General features: G+C 40.4%; 1 protein-coding gene across 1 annotated transcript in view; it reads right to left on the bottom strand.

Moving 5' to 3' along the window:
• Window positions 1-1900: 1900 nt before the first annotated feature.
• Window positions 1901-27363, bottom strand: part of LRRC8C (leucine rich repeat containing 8 VRAC subunit C) — an 83423-nt gene continuing 57960 nt past the window's right edge. Inside the window, exon 3 of the mRNA XM_047082163.1 lies at window positions 1901-8533. Within this exon, the coding sequence (XP_046938119.1) occupies window positions 6260-8533 (2274 nt within the window). The 3' untranslated portion in view covers window positions 1901-6259. The remainder of the gene's footprint in view (window positions 8534-27363) is intronic.

Raw genomic sequence — 27363 nt, forward strand, 5'->3', positions numbered from 1 at the left:
TATGGCAGCCCTAAGGAAAGTGTGCGTCCCAGAACCAGTTTGGACAGGGATGATGTCCCTTCACAGCCCCAAGGCTGTCAGTTAATAGCCCTGTCCAAATGTTAGAGTATTATTTTTTAAAAATGTTTATTTATTTTGAGAGAGAGAGAGAGAGCAAGCACGGGAGGCGCAGAGAGAGAGGGAGAGAGAGAATCCAAAGCAGGCTCTGCGCTGTCGGCATGGAGCTCCACAGGAGGCTTGAACTCATAAACCATGAGGTCATTACCTGAGCTGAAACCAAGAGTTGGACAATTAACCGACTGAGCCACCCAGGCGCCCCTTAGAGTATGATTTAACAAAATTACTCCGCAAAGACCATATGAAATCAGAAAGGAATCCCAAGAACCTGTGCAATGAAGATTGAAGAAACGTTACAAAAAAATTTTTTTTATAGCAAAATCACTGCTAGAAGTTTCTTATTTTTTTCTTAGACTATGGAGGAGATATAAAACATAAAATTTACATGCTACCCCTTTTTTGTCGCTTTTCCCAAGATCTATTATTACCTGATAACTGCTACTAAGACACTTTGTTTTTAATGGTGGTGTCTAGATGTAGCTTGAGTTGAAATAAAATAAATTCCTTGAAAGATTAAAAAATTAAAGAGAGAGCCCATTTTCAACTTGTTCCCAAACTTTCTAACAGGAATCCCTAAATCAAAATAATCAGAATAGCCAATTTGGTTTACATTTGGTAATATTACCTTTGCTTCATGCTGTGTCTTTTATGCAAAATATTTTAACTTTGAAAAAACTGTCATCTATTGTGGGCCCAATCTTATATGTGGTTGTACGTTGCTTTGTTCAAATATGAAATGTAAAGTATAGCCTGCATTCAAAGACTTACACACAAAAATAATTCAGCCTTTCACTTTTTTTACTACTTGGATATTTAGGATAACATTCAAACTTAGATTTATAAATATGGAGGCCTATGGCCATGTAAGTACCCCCACTGAATCAAAAATTGCCTTCAGTGACTTTCCTCTTACAGACTTCTGCACCCAAACAAAAATGCTTATATCTTACTAGCCTGACCAACAGTGAATGAATTTATTTAATTCCAGTGTTTATCTCACTATTCTGTACAAATGAAAGGACCAGAAGATGGGACATTAGAAGGTACCAGTGGATAGTCTTTTTCGTATGTACAAATTGCACTGAAATCACCAGCTGTGTCTATTCTATTGTATTTCTCTGCTCTTGTGTCCAAAATTTCTCGAGCTCACACACAATCTGATGCCCACATTCACAGGGCCTCTCCCCAACTCAGAATCCTTCCTAGTCTCAATAGTCTTTCTCCAAAGGACTATCAGTTGATCATCAGTAAAATAACGAGTCATAGATGACTATAGAAAAATACGTTAAGTGACAAATTAGCTTCAAAAGTTACCAATCACGGTTTTCTTATGTATAAGTGGTGTATTCACTTTTCCTTAAAAAGGGCTTCCATAAGCCTGGTGTGTACGTGGTTAACAACGGGGGGCATCCTAACTGAGAACCATTCTGATTGCTTTAAGTAACCACGATCATGACCATAAAAGTATTTACTGAAAGCTGGGCTGGACAGCAATTGTACAATCTGATCTGGCAAATGCACAGAAATTGCACCCCAGATTACATATTAATGTGCTAATTGCCCAAATGAAACTCCAGGGGCACCTTAGGTAGATGCAGTGCAGTGAATTAAGGAAGGAAATAATTAGTCACAATTGCAGAAACAGGCTGGACACGAAGTGGAAGGATCCAGGCAGCCTACTTCCTGCAGAGTACGGAGAGCCTTGGCAACACAACATGCAAAACACCAGAGAAATGCAAAAGATAAATATGATTTCTACAATCGAATAAGGGACAAACCTCACTTTTAAATTACAAAAATGTCTTTATTTAAGTTATTTTCCGTTCCTAGGTACTACATAGCCAAATAACACTAAGACATTTTATCATGAATTCGCACTGTGACAAATCAACTTTCAAGCATTTCCTTGACAATCTTAGAGGTTTACCAGCATTTGACACAATCTGAACACATAGAGACAGTGAGAGAAAACAAGTCGTAGGAAGAACAAACAAACAAACAACAACTGAGTGAGCACATAAGGCATTATGAGTTTCAACCCCAGTAAAGATATTCATTGAAGAGGCAGGATCAGGTGGGAGAGAGACTAGTATTCCGCAGAAAGCCAATTTATACCACGTTAAAAACCATGCAGAGGAACTGTTACTTAACACGGCCAACAAATTAAGCTCTTCAAAGTACCCTTTTTCAAGGTCTTCTGATTTAAAAAAAAAAAAAATTCCTTGGGGGCAGGAGGACACTCTTTCCTTTCCCCAGAATGAACTTCAGGATGTTAACTTTTGTCAGTGTGTGGCTCTGGGAGAAAGGAGTAAGAGTGGACACCTAGTTTGAAAGCTAGTATGAAATTGTATTAGAAACATGTCACTGAGGCCTAAATCTGAAAAATCAATGGCAGGCCTGGCTGAGACTGTCCAAATTTTCCTACAACGTGTCTGAATAGACAAGAAAAGATGAGAATACCTTACGGACTCTTGAGGCATTCCCCTCACTGCTCACTGTTCTGTTTTGTTCCTTTGTTTTACTAACTTAAGGCTGCTATTGGACCCTACTGTGAATTATTGAGATCCTACCAAAAATGTGAACTGCTTGACCAGCGTGGTCACTTTCAGAATTAATAGAACACGAGTTGAAATTATATTAAAATGTATCTTATGTATTCACTAAGTACTGCTGACCATTTTCATAAAGATGGATCATGAATGTTCACTGTTTAAGTAAATACATCATTACTATGGATCAGGTATTTGGCATGAAATTAGAAAGTAAAATAAACTACTTATAAATGGACTTTTTAAAACAAGAATTAGAAAAATAAACAACAGCAAAACTCTTCTTGGGGGAAATGGTAAGAAGAGATGTAAAGAATTTGTCTTCTCTTTCTTAATATCAGAAATCATAGGATAGCATATTGCAAGAACTTGGGCTTTCCTCATACCAAGTAGCCCAAGAAAGAATCCAGGAGGTTTAAGATGCTCTTTCATGAAGACGGCTTGAGAGGCAAATAAAGTGGAACCTCTGAATGAACAAAATACTCATAGCAGGCATATTTTCCAAGGCTTTCTGAAAACGCAGTGCCTGCTGAACAGGATGCCATGTGAATTGTTTGAACTCTTTACAGTAGCTACATAGGAAATGTAACAGCAGGGAAGAGGTGCGTGAACAATAAGAAAAAATTTACAATTGTAAGTAACAGGTTTCACTGTATCAAGAACATTTATATTAAAAATGTTGTGTTAAGAACAAAACAAAACAAAAACCTAACACATGACTAGTTTCTGAGGTGTGGTCTCCTTAGGTGTGAGTTCCATTGGGATATACTTATATGTTCTGTTTCAACCAGACCATCACCAGACAAATAAGCTGTTTGATACTTAACCATTAAAACTGACCAAAAAGCATACCCATCATGGGCGTCAAGCAGCCATAGGAGTTATGATTACATATGGTGCTTTTATATTTACATAAGCAGTTTCTCATGAATCCTATAGAGGTTGGAGAAATAGAGCTAGTTTGTTTCTTGTTAGCAAGAGCACTTGTAAAATACAGAAAGGGATTAGGTAAATACCCCTTTTACACTGAGTTGATCCATTAAAGGACTTTAGAAAAGTCAGCAGTTCATTTACCTGAGTTTCCCATTTAAAGGCTAAACGTAATTGAATACTTTTTGCTTATAAATGTGAACAAAAACTTACAATATTAAGAAGGGCCAGAGTCAGAAAATTGAGACTCAAGATGACATTTGAGACTTTTGAATTTTTATAAAATCTAATAGAAACATCTATGAATTTTCCTTCTTAGTTAAAACATAAAGTCATAGAGCAATACCGATTTACTGGATGTTATTTAGAATTTACGTTTGGGGTCAGCCTGTGACATCATTAAGAAAGCAGATCAAAGTCTCTTGGAATTGTGAACAAATTATTACAAGTGAGAAAACTACTTATTAGTGCCTTACTTCAGTTATGAACCCATATGAGATTATGAATTAACACCAGATAAACACTTCAGCATAAATATGATTTTTAACCTGAATAGATCCCTTTTGAAGGGTGACATAGAAAATAACTATAAATTTTGTCCAGAAATATAGTGCACCCAGTGTTTTACCAGTAGTTATTTAAGCTTACCTTTCAACAGGGTACTTTTGTCATGCTCGGCCATGGAGAATCTTCCAGGTCTTTTGTTTGCTTAAAACAAAATAGGGCTATGTTTCTAAATACAACACATCGTTCATAATCAGGATCCTAACCATATTCTGGAATTGAATATTTTATCATACAAGAAATATAACCATGTTACTATTTTAAACATATCATTTCAGTTCCAGTGGGAAATAAATCAGTTATACAAAATCACCATTTGAACACTTTAACACAGAGCAGAAACAGTAAAGCACTTTGGACTATGTGATTTCATTATTAAACAAATGAAAAGCATCTCTTTCCCAAATCCTTCACTCCATGACATCTCATAACATTTAAAACACGACTGAGGTACATGTATCCGTTGAGGAGTTTCTGTAGTTAATGTTCTGTATACGACTCGAAGCAGCACTGAGCAAAATCACCAGGACCAAGGAGCAAATTCTAAAAGCAGTGTTCTGAAACCCCCAAATCATCTTCCTATTTTCTTGCGCTGTTAAGTCACAAAACTTTCTTAGATCAGACTAGAGTTCCGGAAACAGTCCGTATGGATTCACTACGTAAAACAAAAATCCCATGATTGGTGATACTGTTCCTGGATTGAGGGCACAAAATAGTCTTTTCATTTTCCTGTTCTAACAGAGTAAGAATCAGTGATGGATTTTGCCCAAGGTGCATACTATGTTGGTTTAAATACAAAGATAAATAAAAGCTCCGCTGACCATCAAGCAAAAATTAGTTGAGTGACATCCGCTTAGCTATTTATTCGCCCCTTTGAAACAAAAGTAAAAGAACCATTTTAGATGAGATGCTTATTTTAAGCCAAAAGAGAGCAGAAAGTTCCTGTGCTTGCATCACTGGCATCTGCAGCAAGGGCAGGGTTAAGGGAGCTCCATGTCTGTATATATGGGTATTTTGTGTAACAGGCAGAATCTGAATAGATGACCACCCCACACCGCCCAGGGCAATCAGGGCGCCTGACTACAGTGCGCCAGCCCTTTAACAGAGTGCTTTCGCAGCGATTTTTTTTTCCATCTGATGTACCCACATATCAAGATATCAGAGATTATTAAATTACTTAAAAACCAGGCTTCTGATTCTGATTTTTAAATTTAATTATCTATTTTAATTAAAATAAATCTAGCTTCTCTAAGGTTGTTCACCAGTACTACATAGCAATATTAACATTAAAAGGCGAGGGGCGGGGCGGGCCTCTGTATTTTGCTTTTAAATGATATTTTTGAAACGTCGTTGAAAACGCAGATCAGTTAGATTACAAATGACCGATTCGAGTAAGCCAACCATGGAAGATTATTGTCTTCACTCACAAAATCCTAGCCTAAGGATAACTTTCACTGTCAGGTATATGAAATAACACAATTTAGGGTTCTTTTGGAGAGGAGGAGAAATTTTAAAAACACTCGTCTGTGACAATGCACTTATGTGAATTTACACTCCAGAGAAAAATTTTCTGTAGGATGAAGGACTTGGCCAATGGAGAAGGCAGCTGGTATTACAATAAACTAGCTGAAATTCCTTGGTACATACACAATGAAAACAAAACAAGGACTCTGTACAGGTGTAAACAAGCTAAAAATGACCTTGGCAAAATGACTATTTAAAAAATACCAAAAGCATGCAACTCAAAATTCCCTCCCTTTCACAAGAATGGAAAAAAAGGAAAAAAACAAAAAAACCAAAAAAAAACCCAAAAACAAAACAAAAAACAGATGGAACCACCTGTTCCTGTCAGTAGAAAACAATAATAGATACATTAGGTTCCAGGACAAATAAAACTTTAAAATATTAATGTTGAGAAAATACAATTAAATTTTTATTAAAAAATACATACTCCTTGCTCAATCTCTGTGTACATTTCATTTTGTGTGAAAGAGAAAAAAAATAAAATAAAATAAAATAGGAAAGGCATTAAGACTACCTAATTATTGATACTGTATTTGGTAGAAGCATGTGTCAGTCAAGCTCTAAAGAAAAATAAGTTATTCTGCTTTCATTTGTTCCCGGACGTCAGAAGGCAGAGTTTCAAACAGAGCATCTTCGACAACTAACCCAGCTCGCTTCAGAGCCCGGCAGTCGCCCAGTTCAGGCGGGAGAATTTCAAAGTGATTGCCTTTAACGTCTAAGTAGGAAAGAAATAACAAATTTCCGATTTTCGGGGAAAGTACAGATAGGCTGTTTTTCCCAATCTTCAGAGTTTTAAGTTTCTTGCAGAAGTAAAGTTCATCCGGAAGGCTCTCCACTTTGTTACAGGTGATGGAAAAGTACTGTAAACTTTGTAGAACTCCGATTTCAGGTGGGATAAACCGAATGTCATTGTAGGATAAGTCCAAGTATCGGATTTTGTTGCATAGGAAGAGGTGGGAAGGGAGCACCTCTATTTTGTTGTGACTGAAGGCCAGGCGCTCCAGGCTGGTGAGTTTCTTGATATGCTCCGGGATGTAGGTGATGCTGTTGTGCCACAGTTTGAGCACTGTCAACTTTCTCAAGTGCTGGAAGCTAACGATTTCTTCTATAGATTTCAGATTGTTTTCTTTGAGGTCCAATTCCTGGAGGCTGAGCAGACTAAACACGGCATGGGGAATGCGCTCCAGGTCGCAATGGACCAGCTCTAGCTCCGTCAGATTGGTCATCTTCTTTAAATTGTTGAGCATCACCAGCTTGGTGCCGTCGTTGTGTATGCACATCTTCTGCAGATGGCTGGACACGTCCACCACGGCCTGAGGGATTTTGGAAACGTTGCTTTTGATAGAGAGAATTTTAAGGCTTTTGAGATCCCGCAGAGACTCAAGAGTGACATTTTTGGAAATATCGTGACTTAGAGACCCAACCAGGTAGAGCTCTTCCAGATTCCGGAGCCCATACATCCAGGGCGGCAGCTCTCTCATGTCATCAAACTTGACGCTCAAGACCTTGAGGTTTTCCTTCAGGAAAGAGAGCGCTGCACTGTGGATTTTGACTGAGCACTGGTGCAGCGAGAGCTCTTGGAGATTGTCTAGCTGTGCGATGGTGGCTGGTATCATTACGTTCTTAATGATTTCAAGCTTTAAAGACTGCAACTCTGTGATTTCAAAAACCGTGTCTGGAAGGCCAGAGAGCATGATGAGAGGCAATTCTAGCCGGTTATGGGCATTCGTCTGGAGCTTCTGCCTCAGTTTGTCAGGAGTCCACTCGTTATTTAAGTTCAGCTGCTTTAATTTGTTCTCGCTCACTTCAGATAGGAATACCGCAAATCTCTTGGAATACAGAGGGTCATACTGATCTATCATATGAAGCATAAAAGCAAAGTCATTTTTCACATCGGGAATATCATCGATTCCAGTCTCCTGCCGGACATACTCGAAAGAGTATTCCCGGAGAGAACGATAGAACAGCCAGTATAAGGTGTAAAGGCACGTCAGTCCATAGATACTCACAAAACACAGATAGCAAAAGGACAGTTTTGAGAACAGATGGGCCATGGTATGATTACAAGAAAAGTTTTTATATCCAGTCATGTCCTGAATGTCAACGTTACAGTCCACTGTAAATTGAACTTTGGAAACCAGGGCGCTATTATAGGCAATGATGATCAGGAACTTTATAACCTTAAGTACAGTCTGGCGAACATACATAGCATATAGGATATCACCTTCTTCTACATGCAGCCTGAACTTCTTCACCTTCTCAAATAAGGCCTTTGCCTGCTCACCTTCCTTCTTATCCAGTGCTCCCGCCGTGGACTTGTCGACCACAAACTTCTCGGGAATCGACTTTAGTGACTGAGCGTTGACCAGGCTGCCTTCCGGACCAGACTGGATGGTGTTGGACCTGCTCATGTTGTTCTTCCTGTTGTCCTTTTCTTCGGAATCCTCCCCAGACACTTCAGATAAAGCCCGGGTGGTCCATGGAGAGTCAAAACACTTACCCAGGATCGAGATGAAATGTTCTATTTTGGAGCTGGAGCCAGGGAATTTGAACCAGAAGTTGCTGCAGAGCATGAAGACCAGGGTATGGATGAGCACAAGGTAAGGGAAATACTTGGCATACCAGTGGAGGGCTCGCTCGTAACACATCTGGTTTATGAAACTGTACTGCTGAAGGTCCAAATCTGTCTTTAGTCCTTTCATTTCCACAGTGGCAGGGTTAGTAGGAGATGGTTTAGGGGGAGGCAGTGGGGTGGTGCTGGCAACTGCCTGAGAGACATTTGAAATGGAAGAGTGGTTCTGAGAAGGCTGAACCCTTTTTGGAAGGCAGATTATCTTGTCTTGCATGACCTGAAACACAGAAGTAATATTTTCAAATTATATTATTCAAAGAGCTTTGATAATGTCATTAGTGTGGAGAGGGCAGCAATAACATCCAATAAATGTCCATTTCCTTTGCCTGGAGAATACAACGTTCGATTCCGGCACCAGGATTTTATCCTCAGCCCACATGGTTGGAAAGTGAAATATCTGACTTTGTTCAGCATGTGTAAGTCATGACATAAAACACAGCGGTTCTGCTAGGACTTAGAACAACTCACAACAAAATAAATATCTAAAGAATATTTGTGTGTTTTAAAATTTTGCATTTCTTCCCTCACTGGAGCCTGGGAGAATCAATCACTGGGAAGTACATGTCCTTATCAGACTCAATCTCTTTTTAAGTAAGATTTATGCCTAACATGGGGCTTGAACTCATGACCCCAACATGAGGAGTCACATGTTCTCCTGACTGAGCCAGCTAGTCACCCCTTATCAGGCTCAATCTTGAATCGGATGGCTTCTGAGATGACATAAACTTGTGTATGAGAATTAAAAGGATTGGAAGGAGGGAACGTGGAAGAATTTGTCTTTATCATTTCCCCTTTACTTTCTACCCATATCCCAGACTGCATGCACAGGAGTGCAAATGGCCTTATTACAATGGGAATTTACTAAGCTTTTATGAAAGCCATTTCATCTCTCTGCAGAAAGATATGGAACAATACAGAAGTGTTCCACAGTAAAATAATTAGGTTTAAACTTGCTGGTTTTTTATACAAAATATTACCTCAACAACTTTTATTCCTGTACCAATACTTCAATTCATCAGAAAAAATAGTAAGCCCTAAAAATGTCCAGTAGCCCCAGACATTGAAATTTGGGTAAGAGATAGTGCGCGCATACTTTCTGAATATGAGGGAATGTAAGGCAGCGTACTCTTTGAATCAACCAGGAGGAATTGTCCCTACGAAGAAGTCCATGTAGGTGGAACTCTTTGAACAACAAGCAAATGGTGTAGAGGGAGAATAACCACCCAAGGAATCGACAGCAATAACATGTGGGATTAATAATGCAGGGAAGATCTATTTGTCCTGTAAGATGTCAAATGGCTGGAAAACCATAGCATTCAGTGATTCTGCAACAGCAAAATACTTAGTGATTTGGGTCATAAACAGCAAAGCCTTTTCTATGGATTATAGAAGCAGGAACTGAATCCGTTGCCAAGTGGGCTGCCGTGGCATGGGGATGTGACCACGCGTTGATGGCATGGGAGATACAGGCCACCGGAGAGAAGTACGAGGTCTGACAATGGAGTGGAGCATCCAGCACTTCGCAGAGCGCCCAGTACAAAGGAGAACACCAGCATGTGTTTGCTGAGAAAGTGGGTGAATCCAGAACTGACACTGGTAGTTCCAGTTCACAGTTCCGTATGTCTGGGTGTGGCCCATCTCTCTCCGAGGGATGAAGATACGGATGGTGATTATAGTGGGTGACAGCAGAAAACTTCTGCTGTGTTTAATATGCAACTGACCCTATTCTAAGAATGTCACAGGTAATCATTCTTTTCATTGTCACCTTAATCTGGTGAGGCAGGTACTCTTATTATTCCCGTTTCACAGATGAGGAGAAAGGCACAGAAAGGTTAAGTCACTCAGGCCACCTGCACCCAGAGCCCACATTCTTATTTTATTTTACCGAATTTCTAGAATTAAACAAAAAAGATACCAATCTTACTTTATTGTAAGTAACAAATTACCTTATGCAAATTATGTTTTAGGGGGGAAAAAAAAAGCTTACTTCTTCAATACCCTGTGCAGATAACAGTGAAAGAATGAGGCTAGGGAGAGAGAGGAAGTCTCTCTACAAGAGTTATAAAAGTTCTGTCCTGGGACACCTGGGTGGCTCAATCGGTTAAGCGTCCAACTCTGGCTCAGGTCATGATCTCACGGTTTGTGAGTTGGAGCCCCGCATCAGACTCTGTGCTGACATCAGGTTCCAGGTGCCCGGAGCCTGCTTCCGATTCTGTGTCTCCCTCTCTCTCTCTGTCCCTCCTCTGCTCACGCTTTGTCTCTCTCTCTCTTGGAAAAATAAATAAACATTAAAAAAAATTTATAAGTTCTGTCCTGGAAGATAAAGCAGGGAGCAATTACACATTATGTCAATCAAAAGAAGCAGGGAAGAGGGAAAATGGGGGATGGGCATTGAGGAGGGCACTGCTGGGATGAACAGTGGGTGTTGTATGGAAGCCAATTTGACAATAAATTATACCAAAAAAAACCACAAAAGCAGCAGGGAAGAATAATAAATGAGTCTGCATTTTACCAGAATTTGGTGGCTACAGAGGTGTGAGAATGGAGTGGTGGTCTTCGAACATTTTTATCACTTGCCCATGTCAGGGAAAAAATGTTGAGCGTGCCCACCCAGTATATTTATTTCTATTCAAAATTATAACGATAAAGTCCTGTCAATTCATATGTGAAATATTAGAAAAGCTTAATTCCCTTCCCTTTAAGCCTAAAATAAATACAGGCATACCTTGAAGATATTGCAAGTTCAGTTCCAGACCACCACAATAAAGCAAATACTGCAACACAGTGAGTCAAATGACATTTTTGGTTTCCCAGTGCATATTTACGCTATACTATTGTCTATGAAGAGTGTGAAAGTGTTATGTCAAAAAAATACGAACCATCCTCTGAGCTTTCAGCAAGTCATAATCACTGATCACAGATCGCCACAGCGAATAATAATAAGAACGGAGAAGTTTGAAACCTTGCACGAACTACAATGTGACACCGAGACACAAAGCAAGTAAATGTTGGAAAAGTGGCGCCAACAGACTTGCCCAACACAGGATTGCCACAAATCTTCCATTTGTGAAAAACACAGTATTTGCAGAGGACAATCAAGGGAAGTGCAATAAAATGAGGTATGCCTGTCTAAAAGTTTTTGTTTTTATCTCACTTTTCAGTGGAGCATCTTTTGCACTTCTGGGGGGTCAAGGACTCTACCTTGGAAAACCCTGGGATCGAAAATAGGAGGAAGCCTAGAATGCCAGACTATCCTTAAGGAATACAGAAGAGAGACAAGTAAGCAGTTCAGTTTGGGGTCATGTTCTGGATGTTTTCCCATTAGTGGTCTCACTGGATGCTGTAACAGTCTGTGTAGTAAGCAGTAGGTGGGGGCCAGAGCTGAGCAGGGAAAGGGAGCGCTTCCCCAAGGACCTTCCCCAAGAGGGACACATTTGAGCCGGTATGTTAATAAGGCATTGTCAGTGTTGTGATGAAAACACAGGAGAATCCATTTGTGAAAGCAAGACCAGTTAGAAGGTAAAAAGGCGGACACCTTCTTCAGTGCTAACTCCCTGCCAAGCAACCAGCAGACCCCATTACTGTCCCCTGCCCAGTGTTTCTCCAGGCTTGTTCCTAATGGTGGAAGATGACAGACCTCTGGAGCTTGTGTAGGGTTTCAGGATATGCAGGGCATGAGAGGGTGCGGAGCTAAGGGGGCAAGGGTGGGCTGAAATCCTGTTGTGTTTCCCTCAGCAGGATGGGAGTTCCATCCTCAGCGGGGATACCTTTTTAGATTCTGCACAAAGGTCCCTGACTGGCTAACATCTGCCACGCCAGGGAGGCAGGTCATATTCTCTCCCTTCTACAGAAGAAGAAACCTAACTGAACGGAAGTGACTTGCCCAAGTTCACATAGCTAGGAAATGGTAGCGCAGGAATTTAAACCTGTCTTTTGTTTACAGACTTGTGTTCTTCTAATTCCACACATCTTCCCATCTCACCCAGCTTCTTCTTTGAGGGCTTCACAGAGAACAGCCCAGTTGATCTCCCCAAGTTCCTTTCAGCCTTCTGATGCCCTATTTCTCTTTCAATCTTCACAAAGACAGAATTTTTTAAATGTGCCTACTTATTAAATCCCAGGAGGGTAAGGATGGTGTTCTATTTTTCAGCAGCTGTTAACTATTCAGAAGTGAGCAGAGAGTCAAAAAAATACTGGTGTTCACTTGCTAAGAACAATAGCTGCTCGAGCTGCTGAGAGAACATTTCATAAGAAGACTCCAGCAGAGACGCAACTCAGAGGAGAATTCCCAAAGAATGTGATGGCAGGTTGCCTAATCCAGGAACCTGGATTGAAAAGGATGAAAAGAACAGGGCAGGTTAAGGAGTCCAACAGTAAGAGCATGAAGACTGGAATACTAAAATGTCCACAGGCGAGAGGAAGTTACCCCCGCCGTGTTTAATAGACATAGTATTTGTGAACATTACAGCATTGAGAAGAACCGGAGAAGAATCTATATTTTCAAAGGTACAGTAAAAAAGGGAAAGACAGACAAAAATAAGGGAGCAGCAAAAACAACAAATGGTAAAGGGTGTTTTTGTGGTATCTTTTGTAAACAGCAGCTTATAAGAACTTGAAATTTTTTGTTTCACTTTTCTTGCTCTTTTGAGAAATTTGCTATTTAAATCTACATACCTCTCTTCTCTTTACCTTTATCCAGTAATTTAAAGGTTAGAGAACCAAACAAGCCTTACCGAGAGGCTAGAACACAAATTTCAAAGGAATATCAGGGTCTCAGGCTGCTGGTGCAGGACTAAGGGAGAGAACCTGGGGGGTGGGTAGGGAGAAAGCCCTCCACGAAACACTAAGGCTCAGACCATCACCACCAGCTTGTACACACACATCACAATGCAGAGGAAGTCCATTTTTATTTAGGAGCAACCCTCAGAATGCCTTTGGAGGAAAAGGGCTTGAGACCAGGAGCTACAATGTGTGTTTGTGAAGGGAAAGAGAGACTGGAGGGGGAAGAAATGGGGTAGGGGAAGAGAAAAAGATTGAAAAAGCAGGATGAGCAAGAGAATCCAACTCAAAATATAGCAAGGTGAGAAAGTTACTATCCTAAAGGTGGATATGAGAATAATTCTTGAATAAAATCATCTATATTAAGGAAAATATCTAAGTTAGCTTGGAAACAAGGAGGAGAGGGACACAGAATGTGATCACTGAGAGCAAAGGTCAGGTGAAGCCATGGCAACAACAATGGCCAACCCTACTTTATCTGGGGATGAACAGGTCTGGAGGTGGGAAGTGGTGAGTCAGCAAAGCAGAGAGGGGCTAGAATCAAACAAAATAGGTCAGGCAACATGGTAGGAGGCTGGAGTATATGCTCATTATTTCTTTTCTTTCTTTTTACATTTTTAAAAAATGTTTGTTTATTTTTGAGAGAGACAGACAGAGTGTGAGCAGGGGAAGGGCAGAGAGAGAGGGAGACAGAGAATCTGAAGCAGGCTCCAGGCTCTGAGCTGTCAGTACAGAGCCTGATGCGGGGCTCAAACTCACAGACCACGAGATCATGACCTGAGTTGAAGTCAGGAGCTTAACTGACTGAGCCACCCAGGTGCCCCATATTTCTATTTTGAGATATAAATACATTTCAATCTTCCCTGAAACTTTCGTATAATCTGCTACAGACACATACACATACACACACACACACACACGCACACACACACACAGCTTTTGTGAGTAAATTTTGTAAAAATCACAACAAAAAGGAAGATTTCATGCCTGGATCGAAACTGTACAGATGGGGAGAATTTGCCAGGGATGGTAACAGTCTATCATCTAAACTGTTTCCACGGAAGTAGGAATGAGAACCATGAGAACCATAAGAACCAAATCCTTCCAGGAGTCTGTAGAACTTGGAGAGGGTCATGGGGCTATGGACTGCAATTTGGTCCATTAGGCTCTGGATCCCAAGGAGCAGCTGATATCTAGGTGATAAAAATGTATACTATGACCCTCAAGGTCTTGCAATTAAAGAACCTGGAGGAATAAAACTATTCATGCAAAAGTCTTCCATCACTGTGATATCTAGGAAATAGTTCTGGAAAAGAAACCTAAAGGTTTCAGAAGTGGGCTCAGTGAAATTTGGATTCATACATTCCCACTGGTAAATTATTTTGAGATAACACAACATCTGTTTTTGGTAGGGGGAAGGAACTCAGTGTTTTCAAGAGAAATAAAGTAAACATTCAGGCCGCCTTAGGAAAGGAAACAACCCATCTAAACCATGCCTGATGTGCTGCTCATATCTAAGAAAAGAATCAAATATTTAACATTGTAATTGTCAAATTTATACCCACAAAGAGTGGAATTAAGTGGAATATTAAGTGGAATATGTTGAAATACTTTACTACCTATTGAAATGCCCTGCATGGTCAATGGAAATTGGGGCCTTTTAATAGTAATTTTCACTATTTTAAATCATTACTGTTCATGCCTCCATCTTTGATTGTATGATATACCTTTCATGATAGCGATTTGATTCCCAGTACTTTGTTAGGATTATAGCATTTACTGTATAATGTAAAAATAAGATCTACTTAACTTACACAATTTCTAGAAAAGCAATGAAGTACAAAGCAGAACCCACTTGCGGTAACAAGTTGAAAAAGTATCATATTGGCATGAATGAGACACCAAAAGAGCTGAGGGTAAAAGCAAAACAGAACAAAACAAAACCACTTAGCTGCAGAGAAGCTGCTTGAAATAACAAAGAGCAACATGAAGAAGGGCCAGCTTATCTATTACATGCCACAGATATAAATGGCATTGATGGCAGTGGGGTAGGGCAGACAGAACATGAAAGTGGAGTGTTGTATGCGTGCCCTCAGGAGAGGTCAGCCATCTTGGAGTATCTACTTATGCCAGATATTATGTGAGGAATAGAAGAACAAGAAGTCCTTCAAGGTCAGGGCACCTGGGTGGCTCAGTTGGTTAAGCATCCGACTTCAGCTCAGGTCATGATCTCACAGTTCACGAGTCTGAGCCCTGCATCAGGCTCTGTGCTGACAGCTTTGGATTCTGTGTCCCCCTGTCTCTCTACCTCTCCCCTGCTCAAACTCAGTGGCTCTCTCTTAAAAATAAATAAACATTAAAAAAAAAAAAAAGAACCCCTTCAAGGTCAAGCACAGCAGAAAGACAACTAATCAGTAATTGGTGTGGTAAGTGCTCAATCTCATGCTTGTCTTGCACGATGAACTTTAAAATCAACTTGTCTAGATCCAGGAAACAACAACACCTTGGTGGCATTTTTATTGGGACTAAATTACATTTATAAATTAAGAAGAACTGACATCTTCACGGCATTGATTCTCCTCCTTCATGGTGTGTTTTCAGTTGTTTTCACCCAATTTTATGCCTTTCAGGAGTGTTTTATAGCTTTCTTCACATAGATGTTGGATACTTAATGTCAAGTTATGCCTAAATAGTTTTATTATTCACTATCATAAATCTTCTTTCTAATCATTTTTTTAACACTTTTTTTCTGGGAGAGAGAACATGAGAGAGCATGTGAGTAAGTGGGACAGGGGCAAAGGGAGAGGGAGAGAAAGAGAGAGACTCTTAATCAGGCTCCATGCTCAGCATGGAGCCCTACGCTGGGCTCAATCCCATGAACTGCGAGATCATGACCTCAGCCGAAATCAAGAGTTGGATGGATGCTTAACAAACTGAGACACACAGGTGCCCCATGAATACTTATCTTTAACACAGAAGGTAGAGTCCTCCTTTCTCCCTTTCTACCCTTGTGCCATTCCTTAGTAAGCCCTGCTAAGTCTGGTATACACTCTTCCAGATCTATATCTGTGTATTTGCATATATATGACATATAAACACATGGGATCTTACTATATAGACTGTTCATGCACCTCGAGCTTTTCACTTTCATTATACGTCCTGAAGACCTTAACACATTGGCACATAGGGCTCTACTTCATTTTAAGGACCACCAGAATTCATAGTGTGGATATGCTATAATTTAAAAACATTCCAATGATGACATGCACTTAGGCAATTTTTCTATTGAAACCAATGCCAGTGTTAAAAAATTATGTGCCATCTGACTTTACACGGCATTCTGTAAAACAGGACAGAAAAGTTGTGGGCAGTTGTCGGGGGTTCCCTGCAGAGTTTCAGCACAGGGGAATTCCTTAGGGTGTTGGGATTCCTCTGTATCCTGTCTGTGGTGGTGACTACAAGAATTTACACATCTTTTAAAACTCACATATGTATCTTGTTCTGATAAAGAGTGCATTCTTGAAGATGGCAAGGCTAAATGTGTCTAATATTGACAGTGTCCCACCAGCTTTTTTTTTGTTTTAATATTATTCTTCAATCTACTTTGCACCCCTGTCTGTGATTTTATTTTTTGGGTATGTCTTTTATGGATTAAAAAAAAATCCAAACAAATCATTTCTCTCTTTTTACAAGTGAATTAAATCCATTAATTATTTTGCTCACTCATATTTGTATATTTACTGGTCTTTGGATTTATTTCTGCCTTCCCCTGCACTGTTAACATTTTCCACATCTCTTATTTGCCATCCTGCCTCAGCTGGGTTAGTAAGGTGTAGACTGTATTTCTAGAAAGATACTACCTATAATTTCTTAGAATATATGCTTTTAAATTTTTCACTATTGCAATCCCACTCCAAGCACATTTTAACTACCCACTGAACTATTGCATTTTGTTACTGTTGGGGTTTTACTTTTCTTCTGAAACACACATTTTAAAAAATGACCTAGAGGTGATTGTGTTTATTTACATATTTATTAAGTCATGTGCTCACCAGTTTTCTTAGATCCTGTATCTTCTCTCTGGGTTCATTTTCCTTTTAGTTGAAGTATATCCCTTAATAATTCTTTTTTTTTTTTTTATTTTTTTTTTAAAAAATTTTTTTTTTTTAACGTTTATTTATTTTTGAGACAGAGCATGAATGGGGGAGGGTCAGAGAGAGGGAGACACAGAATCTGAAACAGGCTCCAGGCAGTCAGCCCAGAACCCGACGCGGGGCTCGAACTCACGAACCGTAAGATCATGACCTGAGCCGAAGTCGGCCGCTTAACCGACTGAGCCACCCAGGTGCCCCAATAATTCTTTTAATAAAGGTCTGTGGATAGAAAACTCATATACTTGTATGTCAGAACATGTCCCTATTGCTTTCATTCTTTTTTTTTTTAATGTTCGTTTATTTTTGAGAGACAGTGTGCATGAGCTAGCGGGGGAGTGACAGAGAGAGAGAGGGAGTCAGAGGATCCAAAGTAGCTCTACACTGTCAGCAGAGAGCCTCATGCGGGTCTCAAACTCACAAACTGTGAGATCATGACCTGAGCCGAAGTTAGATGCTTAACTGACTGAGCCACCCAGGTGCCTCTACTGCTTTCATTCTTGAATAGTTTCATAAGTTATAAAATTCTCTGTTGGCAGTAATTCCCCTTCAGCACATTAAAATACTATTCCATCTTCTTCTGGCCTGTATTTTCACTGCTGGGAAGTCTGCTGTCACTCCGCACTTGTCCTTTAGTGGGCAATCTCCTTCTCTATGATAACTTTTAAGATTTTACCTTTAATACCAGGTCTTCTACAATTTCACTTTCATTTTGAATGTGTGTGGATTAATCCTGCTCAATATCTATAGCTAAGGACTCAACTTTCTTCAATTTTGGAAAATTTCAGCAAAATCTCTTTAAATATGACTTCCACACTTGCTCCATCATTTCTTCCATTTTTTCCTGTAATTCCTATTAGAGGTATGTTAGAGTCTCTCAATCGATCACCCATGGGAGTGTGTGTGTGCTTTTTTTTTTTTTTTCAACGTTTATTTATTTTTGCGACAGAGAGAGACAGAGCATGAACGGGGGAGGGGCAGAGAGAGAGGGAGACACAGAATCTGAAACAGGCTCCAGGCTCTGAGCCATCAGCCCAGAGCCCGACGCGGGGCTCGAACTCACGGACCGCGAGATCGTGACCTGGCTGAAGTCGGACGCCTAACCGACTGCGCCACCCAGGCGCCCCTGTGTGTGTGCTTTTTAATCTCTGCCTCTCTCTGCTGGGATCTGGGTAAACTCAGAATGCTTATCTAATTCATTACTTCTTTCTGCAGCTGAGTACAGTCTTATTTTTCATATTTTTAAGCTCAGTGACTTTTTTCATCCCCAAACTTCTAAATTAAAAAAATATATATATTTATTTTGATGGGGCACCTGGGTGGCTCAGTCGATTAAGCATCTGACTTGGTTCAGGTTATGATCTCCCTGTTCATGAGTTTGAGCCCCGTGTCAGGCTCTGTGCTGACAGCTCACAGCCTGGAGTCTACTTCAGATTCTGTGTCTGTCTCTCTTTCTCCACACCTCCCCTGCTTGTGCCCTCTCTTTCTCAAAAATAAATAAACATTAAAAAAAAATTATTTTGAGAGAGAGAGTGTGAGAGCGAGTGGGGGAGGGGGAGAGAGAGAATCCTAAGCAGGCTATGCTGCCAGTGCAGGGCCCAATGCGGGGCTGCATCCCGAGAACCGTGAGGTCATGACCTGAGCCCAGCAGTTGGATGCTTGACCAACTGAGTCACCCAGGCTCAAAATTTCTAAATGTTTTATAGCCATTTGCTCTTATGTCATATGTACCCATTTTTTAATTGTTATGCCTTTATCTCTTTGACCACTGTAAGTATATTTATTTGAACTTCACTGTTTGTTTCAAAATTTAGTTTCATCTCAGGTGAATCAGTATTCCAAAGGCTAATTTTGCTGAGAGCCTTTGCTTAGCATAGTTTTCTTCCTGTGCTCTGGGTGGTAGGCTGGTTGGGAGATGAAACTGTTTCCCACCATCTCTTGTGCGCTCTTTTGCGGTTCCCTGCACCCAACCCCCAGCCCCCCAACCCACCATTAGGTCTTATCACGGTATTTTGACGTCCCGCTGTAATGTCAGGATCCCATGGATCCGGTCAGGATACAGCAGGCAGGCTGGCTCAGCTCCCAGCTGGAGGCACAGTTTCCTCAGAAGTGTCAGTCCGCCATCCAGTTACTCGCCATTCTTTTCAGCTTCCTTTTGGGAGTGGGGGCCTTTGGCTTCAAACAGTGACCAGGCTCCAGTCTCTTATCTTGCTCGGTGCATTTTTAGCTCCCCTTGCTGGCAGGAGCTGAGCCCCTGGCTGCTACTGCCTGCTTTTGGCTAACAGCCCGGCAGCTGCTTCAGCCTCACTCAGTATTCTGTTCCTGCTCCACACAAATGTTGGTCTTGTTTTTGAGTCCATGTATGCATTTTCGTTATCTCTTTTTACACTTTATCATGGCTATATACACTCAACAGAGGGAATGTTTTGAAGTATAACACTTGCTTTAGTATCTTTTCCAGAAGGAAAAGAGTGTATGTGCATTCTAGTATAAAAATTTAGTCTTAAGACTAACATTATGAAGAACCACATTGCTCGTGTAGTGCCAAACAAGGCACATCTATGATGCCAAATTCCTCTCCCCACCAAAAAAAAAAAAAAAAAAAAAGGCTGACTTACTTTATACATCTCCCACTGTCACAGCATATGAGAGTACTTATTTTCCTACAACCTCAACAATTAAGTACATTACTCTTTTTCTTTGTACTATAACCCAAAAATTATTTCTCTGGTTTAGACTTTAAGTCATAGTTATGACTATGTTATCACTGAAAGAAGTGAGAACATTTGATGCATGTGATAAAAAGTCAGGTGTCATTCCAATATGCTAACTTATGATCCAGACATATTCTTTAGATTGTGGTTGATTCTTCCTTCCTTCATTTGCTTTTCCTCCATCTTTTCTTTTTTCTTTTCTTTCCTTTCCTTTCCTTTTCTTTCTTTCTTCCTTCCTTTCTTCCTTCCTTTCTTTCTCTTTCCTTTCTCTCTCTTCTTTCTTTTCTTTCTTCTTTATTTCTCTTTTCTTTTTTTTTCTTTCTCCCTTTCTCTTTGTTTTTAAATGTTTATTTAAAGAGGGGGGGAGGGGCAGAGAGAGTGAGACAGAGGATCCAAAGCAGGCTCCGCTATGACAGCACAGAGCCTGATGGGGCTCCAACTCATTAACCATGAGATCATGATCTGAGCTGAAGTCAGAGGCTTAACCGACTGAGCCACCCAGGCACCCCTGTGGTTGACTCTTTAAAGAGATAGTGCTTTAACTGGGTTATGCTCTAGTTAGTTAGATGGCAGCCACAGAAAGGCAGATGAGCCAATATAAAAGTGATTAACTTTATCCTCTCTCCACTCCATAGATTCAAATACAGTTGATTCCAAAGGGTTCTACCCTGCAGCTAATCATCCAAATTCCTCCCAGTCTGACAGATCAAAACAATCTCTGGTAACCCAAGAATGGCCTTGCAAGAAACAGATCCTAAAGACCTATTCCTCAGACTTGTTCAGAGATACTAGGATAGAACAGTTTTAGTTTTATCAACTAAAACTTCTTGAATATCTACTCTATGCAAAGCATCACAGGGAAATCAAGGAGACATAACCAAGGTTTGCTGTTCTAAAAGTAGTTATAATCTGACGGGAGTGGCATAAAGAGTCATATAAAAAGTCAAGCAGGGGTGCAAATAAGGCAGGATCTACAGCAAATGAATGGTGTGGTAAGTACAATGAACACTCAGGCTTGGCGTCAGTGGGGAAGGCTTCATGGGGTTGGAGCACCTCCATCTGCCCCTCAAAGCTACTGGACGTGGTGGTTACGGGAGGGTCAAGTCAGAACCTCGTGGTTGCAGAGGCAGGAATAAAGGATTGCACTTGGGAAGGGAAAAAGAAAAGATGACAAAGGTCGAGTGCAGCTCTTCCTCTCTGAGGCACACTACCTCCTCCTTGGAGAAGGGATGGAGAACCAAGGGAAGGAAATGAATTTTCACATCTCTAAGTCATCAGTGAGCGCACACACTTACTCCCCCAGAAACAAGGTGCTAGAAGATAAAGAAAACACCTATTCTCAAGAGATGCAATATTTGCCTCTGTCAGTGACAGGATTCACTCTGAAAATGCAGATTTTGTTTCAGGGCTAACTACTGAAAATATTTTCGGTACACACAAATCTTGGTGAGAAAGAAAAGGAACTGAAAAGGTAGAAAAGATGGTTCTCAAGGGGGGAACATCTAAATGCTTTCTTTCTCAGCAAATGCCTTGTTCACAAACCCAGAATGTGTGTATGTGGGGCGGTGACCGCGGCAGCACAGACACAGGCACCCCCGAGCGCCACACGCAGCAACGCTCTCACCAGCACAAACCAGGTCCCAGTCTCCAGGGGAGTTGGGGACCTGTGGCTGCTGCAAGGGTGTGAGGTTCCCGGCCTGCTGTGCGCAGGGCACCGGCTTTCTCTTCAAGGATGGCGTTTAAGACTTCTATCGTGGACAGGAAATAATACCCTGTGTATGGAGGAAGTATATACCCAGATAGTAAGAGGAAAGAGAGGGGAAAAAAAAAAAACAAAACAACACCAGCCTCAAGCAAATTGCCCAGTTTTAAGGTGTTTATTAAAAACACAAAAGGGCCGAGTGAAATGCCTGTTTTTATCGGTTGCTCATTTTCTCGATAACAACAGGAAAAGGAAAAGGGAAAAAAAAGGTCATCCTCTAGCACCTCTGAGGCATAGTTGAATTTATTTTATTTGAGAATAACTCCAAGGGATCAGAGGGATGAGTGACTGAAATTTGGATATCTGAGTTTATGAATTCTCTCGGTGGCAAGGTACAGCAATAGTACACTTGCTAAAGGGTTCATCTGTACACGAGTGAATCCCAGACAGCAAGTACATCTTCTCAAGTTAAGCATTATCAGAAATGTCTAAGCTTGAGGGAATTAAGTGCCACTAGTCTGGTGGAAGAATTAACCACTGAAAAAGTTAAAGCCGCATTTCTTGAGTCATTACTATACAGAACAAGGGTATACAGTTAAACAGAACTGGAAGTCTTTTAAGCCCTGGTTTTCCCCCATCATAGCACCTAAGGAAACCTGGCATAATTGTTTATTATCATTTTACCTCCTCGACCAAGAAGCTCTTTAAAAGTGGGCTCCATCCTTATTAACACTGCCTGGCACAAATTAGGTACGTAATAAATATGAGGCAAATAGACAAACACATGTTCTCACCTAAGGAAAACAAACTACAATCACAAACACATGCATTTATAAGATCAGATGCCAGTGAGCATCAGGAAATATTTGGCTTCTAGCTACTTTCCTCTGAGATGAAACAATTCATTTCACACATCTTCCAAATTGCCAGGTGATGTCTGCCTAGAGATTCGTAAAGCTGGAGCTAAGTGCTTACTCATTTAAGATACACAAAGAAGGGGCCAAGATTTGCGAGGCACTATCCCTTTATTCCCAAATGAAAAAGAAACCATCATGCCTCCATTAGGATCATGTATACATTCGACACTTCACTTAACAAAGGTGATTCTCTTACCACTGTAAATACAGACATACTGACTTTTTGAGGGAAGGATGATTATATACTATAAATGTTATATATTTTTAAACCATTGATTAGCCTGAGACTTTCCAGCCATCAAGGATGCTCTCAATTTCTGTATCCTAGTTGTATTTATCTTGTGTTTTCTTTTCCCTCTTTGAGGTCAGCTGCTCTAGGATACAAAAGGAATTGGAAAAGAAAATTCAAAAATGAAGGAATGGGTCTGATTCAAAACTGCTTTCATTTTGCTTCATGGCATTTTCCCATAAGCCAAGTGGACTAGTGCATTATTTGATCCACTGCAATTCAAGATTTAAGTGGAAAGTATTCATTTTAAAGCCAAAACCATGTGAGAAGATTTAGTGAATATAAAAAAACTGGATAAACATTAGGAACTTACAGTTAATGATTCATAATGGAGACTGTTTCAGTTGCTTGAGAAATTTAAAATATTTATAATTATGCTCTTGAAATAATGAAGGGAAAGCTCTTTTTTTTTTTTAATTTTTTTTTCAACGTTTATTTATTTTTGGGACAGAGAGAGACAGAGCATGAACGGGGAAGGGGCAGAGAGAGAGGGAGACACAGCATCGGAAACAAGCTCCAGGCTCTGAGCCATCAGCCCAGAGCCCGACGCGGGGCTCGAACTCCCGGACCGCGAGATCGTGACCTGGCCGAAGTCGGACGCTTAACCGACTGCGCCACCCAGGCGCCCCGGGAAAGCTCTTTTTAAAGCAATCTCCAGGGACTGAAATCCTAGTTCTGTACTCAACATGACTTATCCCTGGACACACTGCAGTTCTCTGATAAACTGTGAGCTGAAGGAAGAGGAGAGAAACTGGGGGGGTCCAAAGAGAAACAAATCCTCTGGATGGTCCACACAATGTACAACCAGTATAAAGATGCAGAATTCTAAACAATGGAAGCATCCACACACACAAAAAAAACTGTTTTACTAAACAAAAACTAATTTACTCTAATAATCAAAGAATAAATTGCTCATCAAGTGAACGATGTCAAGGTTGTGGTCAATCTATGGGAGGGAACTGATGGTATAGTTTACGAGAGAATGCCTGTGCCTTGTTGTGACATCCTGGAAAGCTTGCCGGAAAGGCAAAAGTCAAGGCAAGTGTTATTCATTTAGGTGTGTTGGATGGTAAGGAAAAAAGTTGTTTTTAATCATCATGCTTTTTGAAGCTAACCTATCTGGACTCCAGAAATATCATTAATTTGGATAAGAAAGGTTCCATACATTCCAGGCAAATGGAACTTTTACCATATAGGATGAATTTCAGTGATGGGTCTTTTTCTGACTTATCTAGGTGGTTGACCTCGGGGTACAACTCAAGATTCTCCTTTGTTCCTCCTTCCTTCTTTCTAGGAGAAATGGGGTTAGTGGAGATAGCTGCATTCAAGGAAAAGTAGTGAATCTTGGTGCTCATAAGGGGTGAAGGCTCTGAGTTCAAGTGGCATGAGCTCTCAAGATGAGTTCTTCTGGACTCTCTTTAGAGCTTCCCTTGGGGGTCACCACTTTGAAGTCTCTCTTCTTTCTTGAAGCTGATGTGATATGATGGCTCTGGAACTGCCTCTGTTGGAAGCGGACCATCTCCTCGGAGGGCCTGGGGAGGATAGCTCAGACAAGTTCTCCCCCTGGCTTTAGGGAGAATCGACAATCAATCTCCTCCCCCCACTGTCCCGATCTCAGTGTCTTCCTTGCCCTTTCCAACTCTGGACAGGCAGGGATTAAAGTGCAGGGAAAGAGGATAAGGCAGCTTCTTGAGCTGCCCTCCCCCTCCTCCTACCCCAGATCACATAGCCTTCAGTGGTTAGGCAAAGGAAGGCCTTGTGACTTATCTGAGGTCTGGCTTAGCTCACCAGGGGATTGATATAGTGAGTTTGGGGACAGAGTGGGGCTTTTATCAAATGTCCTTTTATTACATGTTCTTTTTTTTTTCTTTTATCAAATATTCTTTTGCCTGGTCTTGTCCTCTGTCCATATAGCTCCTGTAGGGTCCTCTGGGAGAGGGAAGAATTGAGCATTTGGTCCTTTCTATTAGACCTTTCTCAATCTGTTTGCCAGAGACCCAACTAATCACACCTAGGGCTGAAGGAAATGCACCAGATGAAGGCATTTGAAGTCTATAGTTAAAGAGACTAAAAAGAATACATTTCTATTTTACCACCATTTTTTTCACAATAAACTGTGAAATGGAAATGCCAATCCTGCTCATTGAATAAAACTGAGGCTCAGAAAAACCATGTGTTTCACCTAAAAACCTATGGGAGAGTTCATGTTTTCTGTTAAAATGGTGATGTAATTGATGGCCTGTTTATTAGACAGAAGATTTGTGGTTAATGGTGCAGAATTTTTTGTTTTGTTTTAGTGTTTATTTATTTATTTTGAGAGAGAGAAGGAGAGAGAGAGAGTGAGCAGGGGAGAGGCAGAAAGGGAGAGAGAGAATCCCAAGCAGGTCCCTTGCTCTCAGTGCAGAGCCCGGTTCAGGGCTCGATCTCACACACTGTGAGATAATGAACTGAGCTGAAGTCAAGAGTTGGACGCTCAACCCACTGAGCCACACAGGTGCCCTGATAGTGCAGAATTTCTAAAAATATAAAACTAAATGACTAACCAGTATGATCATGCACAAAAGTGAACTAGAAGATATGTTTCTACCATATTTCCTCATTTTGCCGTAGGCATTTCTGAGCCCAACATCTTGCACCCACATTTTAATTTTTTTCCCTCTTTTTTAAAAATTAGGTTTTAATTTTAATTCCCGTTAATATACAGTGTTATATTAGTTTTAGGCATACAATATAGTATTTCAACAATTCCATACATCACCCACAGTAACTACATTTTAAAAGTTAACATCGGGGCACCTGGGTGGCTCAGTCGGTTAAGTGTCCGACTCTTGATTATGGTTCGTGGGATTGAGCCCCAGATCAGGCTCTGCTCTGACAGCGTGGGGCCTGCTTGGAATTCTCTCTCTCTGTCTGTCTCTCTCTCTCTACCTCTCTCTCTCTACCTCTCTCTCTCTTCCCCCCAAAAAACAAAAAAACAAACAAAAAAAAAACTTTAAAAAGTTAACATCAACATCACAAAACATAAGCTAACATATTTGAACTTAAAGTTACACAGCCTTAGCTTAAGGTATCAGTGCAAAGAATCTCACCAGCTCTTACAGACTAATATATTTTGCGTAGGGAGACACAGCTCAATTTAAAAATAGCTGACCCTAATTTGCCAGTTAGCAAAGTTTACTTCTTAGAGAAAGCTAATGTTTAGACCTTGCTATTATTACCTGATGAAAACTCACTATGCATATTTAAAAGCCTTTACTCCTTTATTCTTTAGGAAGAAGAAGTGCTGTTAAATAAAAAATCTAAGAGTCTTTATTTGCTATAATCTTCCAAGGGAACATATAATTAAATTTTACTTTGCCTCACAAGTCTTATTTTCTGTAACACAGCGTAATACTTTCTTCCCCCAGGAATATAATTTAAATCATCCTATATAGAATGTAGACAAACTTGATTTCCCCAGGTAGACTTAACTGTTTTTCCTGCTTTGTAGTCATTGCAATAACTGGTCGTTGAAATATGACCATATAGCATGCACGCATACACACACACACACATGCACACACACTGCAGCAATTATCTTGCGTTTTAGAAGGATGTACGTGAATGTTTATCTTTGCAACAGTTTAAACACCTTCAGAGTCAAGAGCAAGTTTCGTGTTGTCAGAACTTAGCATGTAACACAGCACAGCGAACAAAACGGTAGAATGAAAGTCTGTTATTTTGCTTCTTCAACTATTCCTTAAGGAGACGGAGCCTTAATTATTTTGTATCCCCCATAGTACCTAACACAGTCCCGGGCACCTAGTCAACAGCCAGTACTGATTTACTTGCAGTTTCATGGCAAAAATTTCATTGAACAAAACACTTCTCCCTATCACCACATATACTCAAACAGGAACTAGGTATTAATCTGTCAAGGATGTTATAGAAGAGATTTCTATATTGGATGGGAACTTATATTAACTCACCTCTAAATTCTCCTCTAATTCTGAAATTCTATTTTTATTTTTTAGAGAAACTTAATTAGTGCGGGACTACAAACTTCAAAGAACAGAATAAACCGATATCATGGAAGTATCACCGTTACTCAAGAACCAGTAAATGTTAATTTTTAAAACCCCCTGAAAGACGAACGTATACTAAAGAGTTAATGAATATAAAAAAACCCTTAAAAGTCCATTTGAAAACTGGTTGTTTAGAATGAAGAAACCATTTTCCCACAAAACAACATGGAGGTTTTTAGACTTTTAGGGAAGCTCATAAAATCCAATCCCTGGGTAGTAGGTCAAGTATTAATATTGCTTTGGAACTTAATCACTGCTCATAATATGGTTTACTTTGGGATGCTGGCAGTATACTTCTCTGTACAACACTGAATAAATGGGCAATTGTCTAGATAAGAAAAACCTGGTTTTTTTTTTTTTTCAACGTTTATTTATTTTTGGGACAGAGAGAGACAGAGCATGAACGGGGGAGGGGCAGAGAGAGAGGGAGA

The sequence above is a fragment of the Lynx rufus genome, unplaced genomic scaffold (assembly GCF_022079265.1).
Source record: "Lynx rufus isolate CCGP_SWC_20201006 ecotype Redwood Valley unplaced genomic scaffold, mLynRuf1.p SCAF_2, whole genome shotgun sequence".
NCBI lineage: Eukaryota > Metazoa > Chordata > Mammalia > Carnivora > Felidae > Lynx > Lynx rufus.